At 56.6% G+C, this 4,426-nt stretch overlaps 1 protein-coding gene across 1 annotated transcript; it reads right to left on the bottom strand.

Moving 5' to 3' along the window:
- Positions 1–1,573: 1,573 nt before the first annotated feature.
- On the bottom strand, positions 1,574–3,968 carry LOC147648996 (uncharacterized; the record flags this gene model as incomplete). Its single annotated transcript, XM_086864865.1, has 1 exon — positions 1,574–3,968. A coding segment is annotated over one exon (942 nt), but the record flags the coding sequence as incomplete, so codon positions are not given.
- Positions 3,969–4,426: the final 458 nt, after the last annotated feature.

The raw sequence follows: 4,426 nt of genomic DNA, 5'->3' as shown, positions 1-4,426 counted from the left end.
AGGCAGCGATGGCCCCAAATGTCCCCAAAATGTCCCAAAATGTCCCCAAATGGCCCCAAAATGTCCCCAAATGTCCCCAAAATGTCCCCCAAATGACTCCAAATGGCCCCAAAATGGCCCCAAATGGCCCAAAATGTCCCCAAATGGCCCCAAATGGCCCCAAAATGTCCCCAAAATGTCCCCAAAATGTCCCCAAATGACTCCAAATGGCCCCAAATGGCCCCAAATGGCCCCCAAATGGCCCCAAATGGCCCCAAAATGTCCCCAAATGGCCCCAAATGGCCCAAAATGGCCCCAAAACGTCCCCAAATGGCCCCAAAATGTCCCCAAATGGCCCCAAAATGGCCCCAAAATGTCCCCAAATGGCCCCAAAATGTCCCCAAATGGCCCCAAATGTCCCCAGGTGTCCCCAAATGGCCCCAAAATGTCCCCAAATGGCCCCAAATGTCTCCAAAATGTCCCCAAAATGTCCCAAAATGTCCCCATATGTCCCCAAATGGCCCCAAATGTCCCCAGGTGTCCCCAAATGTCCCCAAATGGCCCCAAATGACTCCAAATGTCCCCAAATGTCCCAAAATGGCCCCAGGTGTCCCCAAATGTCCCCAAATGTCCCAAAATGGCCCCAGGTGTCCCCAAATGTCCCCAGATGTCCCCAGGTGTCCCCAGGTGTCCCCAAATGTACCCCAGGTGTCCCCAAATGTCCCCAAATGTCCCCAGGTGTCCCCAGGTGTCCCCGGCTGTCCCCAGGGTCTCTGAGCTGGCCCCACCCCCGTTGGTACCGAGGGAAATCAGCCGGGGGCACGCTCAGCCCAAACCGGTTCAAACCGGTTCAAACCAGTTTAAACCGGTTCAAACCAGTTCAATCCGGTTCAAACCAGTTCATTCCAGTTCAAACCGGTTCAATCCGGTTCAAACCAGTTCATCCCAGTTCAAACCGGTTCAAACTGGTTCTAACCAGTCCAAACCAGTCCAAACCAGTTCAAACCAGTTCAAACCGGTTCAATCCGGTTCATACCAGTTCAAACCAGTTCAAACCGGTTCATACCAGTCCAAACCAGTTCAAACCGGTTCAAACCAGTTCATACCAGTTCAAACCAGTTCAAACCAGTCCAAACCGGTTTATACCAGTTCAAACCAGTTCAAACCAGTCCAAACCGGTTCAAACCAGTTCATTCCAGTTCAAACCAGTTCATACCAGTTCAAACCAGTTCAAACCAGTCCAAACCGGTTCATACCAGTCCAAACCGGTTCAAACCAGTTCATACCAGTTCAAACCAGTTCAAACCAGTCCAAACCGGTTTATACCAGTTCAAACCAGTTCAAACCAGTCCAAACCGGTTCAAACCAGTTCATTCCAGTTCAAACCAGTCCAAACCGGTTCAAACCAGTTCAAACCGGTTCATCCCAGTTCAAACCGGTAGTAACCAGTTCAAACCAGTTCAAACCGGTTCAAACCAGTTCAAACCGGTTCATCCCAGTTCAAACCGGTAGTAACCAGTTCAAACCAGTTCAAACCGGTTCAAACCAGTTCAAGCCGGTTCCCTCCCAGTTCCCAGAATTCAATTTCTTTGGCTTTTTTTCAAATTTTCCTTTATTTTCCCCAAATTTCCCCACCCAAGTCCTGAACACCCACGGCCAAAGGTCACTGGTCACTGGTCACCGGTCACTGGTCACTGGTCACTGGTCACCGGTCAGTGGTCACTGGTCACTGGTCAGTGGTCACTGGTCACTGGTCAGTGGTCAGTGGTCACCGGTCAGTGGTCACTGGTCACCGGTCAGTGGTCAGTGGTCACTGGTCACTGGTCACTGGTCAGTGGTCAGGGGTCACCGGTCAGTGGTCACTGGTCACCGGTCAGTGGTCAGTGGTCACTGGTCACTTGTCAGTGGTCACTGGTCAGGGGTCACCGGTCACTGGTCACCGGTCACTGGTCACCGGTCAGTGGTCACTGGTCACTTGTCAGTGGTCAGTGGTCACTGGTCACCGGTCACTGGTCACTGGTCAGTGGTCACTGGTCACTGGTCAGTGGTCACCGGTCACTGGTCAGTGGTCAGTGGTCACTGGTCACTGGTCACCGGTCAGTGGTCACCGGTCACTGGTCACTGGTCAGTGGTCAGTGGTCACTGGTCACTGGTCACTGGTCACTGGTCACCAGTCACTGGTCAGTGGTCAGTGGTCACTGGTCACCGGTCACTGGTCAGTGGTCAGTGGTCAGTGGTCACCAGTCACTGGTCAGTGGTCAGTGGTCACTGGTCAGTGGTCAGTGGTCAGTGGTCACCAGTCACTGGTCAGTGGTCAGTGGTCACTGGTCACCGGTCACTGGTCAGTGGTCAGTGGTCACTGGTCACCGGTCAGTGGTCACCGGTCACTGGTCAGTGGTCAGTGGTCAGTGGTCACCAGTCACTGGTCAGTGGTCACCGGTCAGTGGTCACTGGACACTGGTCAGTGGTCACTGGTCACTGGTCAGTGGTCACCGGTCAGTGGTCACTGGTCACCGGTCACTGGTCACCGGTCACTGGTCACCGGTCACTGGTCACTGGTCACCGGTCAGTGGTCACTGGTCACTGGTCACCGGTCACTGGTCAGTGGTCAATGGTCACTGGTCAGTGGTCAATGGTCACTGGTCACCGGTCACCGGTCAGTGGTCAGTGGTCACTGGTCAGTGGTCACTGGTCACTGGTCAGTGGTCAATGGTCACTGGTCACCGGTCACCGGTCAGTGGTCAATGGTCACTGGTCACCGGTCAGTGGTCACTGGTCACTGGTCAGTGGTCACCGGTCAGTGGTCACTGGTCACCAGTCACTGGTCAGTGGTCAGTGGTCACTGGTCAGTGGTCAGTGGTCACCGGTCAGTGGTCACTGGTCAGTGGTCAGTGGTCACTGGTCAGTGGTCACTGGTCACTGGTCTGTGGTCAGTGTGGTCAGTGCAGTCAGTGTGGTCAGTGGTCACTCAGGGTCACTCAGGGTCACTCAGGGTCACTCAGGGTCACTCAGCGGTCACTCAGGGTCACTCAGCGGTCACTCAGCGGTCAGTGCTGGGTGACACTCCGGATCCAGGGGGTCACTCGGCAGACGTTGGCGTACACCCCGGGGTGGCCGCGCTGGCCGCACACGGCCATGCCCCAGGAGACCACGCCCTGCAGGAAACCCCCGCACACCAAGGGGCCCCCGGAGTCACCCTGGGGACACAGGTGAGACACAGGTGAGACACAGGTGAGGGACAGGTGAGACACAGGTGAGGGACAGGTGAGACACAGGTGAGACACAGGTGAGGGACAGGTGAGGGACAGGTGAGGGACAGGTGAGGGACAGGTGAGACACGGACAGGTGAGGGACAGGTGAGACACAGGTGAGGGACAGGTGAGGGACAGGTGAGACACAGGTGAGGGACAGGTGAGACACAGGTGAGACACAGGTGAGACACAGGTGAGACACAGGTGAGACACAGGTGAGGGACAGGTGAGGGACAGGTGAGGGACAGGTGAGACACAGGTGAGGGACAGGTGAGGGACAGGTGAGGGACAGGTGAGGGACAGGGGAGACACAGGTGAGACACAGGTGAGACACAGGTGAGACACAGGTGAGGGACAGGTGAGGGACAGGTGAGGGACAGGTGAGGGACAGGTGAGACACAGGTGAGGGACAGGTGAGGGACAGGTGAGGGACAGGTGAGGGACAGGGGAGACACAGGTGAGACACAGGTGAGGGACAGGTGAGGGACAGGTGAGGGACAGGTGAGGGACAGGTGAGACACGGACAGGTGAGGGACAGGTGAGACACGGACAGGTGAGGGACAGGTGAGACACAGGTGAGGGACAGGTGAGGGACAGGTGAGAGACAGGTGAGGGACAGGTGAGGGACAGGTGAGACACAGGTGAGGGACACGGACAGGTGAGACACAGGTGAGACACAGGTGAGACACAGGTGAGACACAGGTGAGGGACAGGTGAGGGACAGGTGAGACACAGGTGAGACACAGGTGAGGGACAGGTGAGGGACACGGACAGGTGAGACACAGGTGAGACACAGGTGAGGGACAGGTGAGGGACAGGTGAGGGACAGGTGAGGGACAGGTGAGACACAGGTGAGGGACAGGTGAGGGACAGGTGAGACACAGGTGAGGGACAGGTGAGACACAGGTGAGGGACAGGTGAGGGACAGGTGAGACACAGGTGAGACACAGGTGAGACACAGGTGAGGGACAGGTGAGGGACAGGTGAGACACAGGTGAGACACAGGTGAGGGACAGGTGAGACACAGGTGAGGGACAGGTGAGACACAGGTGAGGGACAGGTGAGACACAGGTGAGGGACAGGTGAGGGACAGGTGAGACACAGGTGAGGGACAGGTGAGGGACAGGTGAGGGACACGGACAGGTGAGGGACAGGTGAGACACAGGTGAGACACAGGTGAGGGACACGGACAGGTG

The sequence above is a fragment of the Cyanistes caeruleus genome, chromosome 28, assembly GCF_971803275.1.
Source record: "Cyanistes caeruleus chromosome 28, bCyaCae1.hap1.1, whole genome shotgun sequence".
Taxonomy (NCBI): domain Eukaryota; kingdom Metazoa; phylum Chordata; class Aves; order Passeriformes; family Paridae; genus Cyanistes; species Cyanistes caeruleus.
This window is presented reverse-complemented; position numbering and strand designations above follow the sequence as displayed.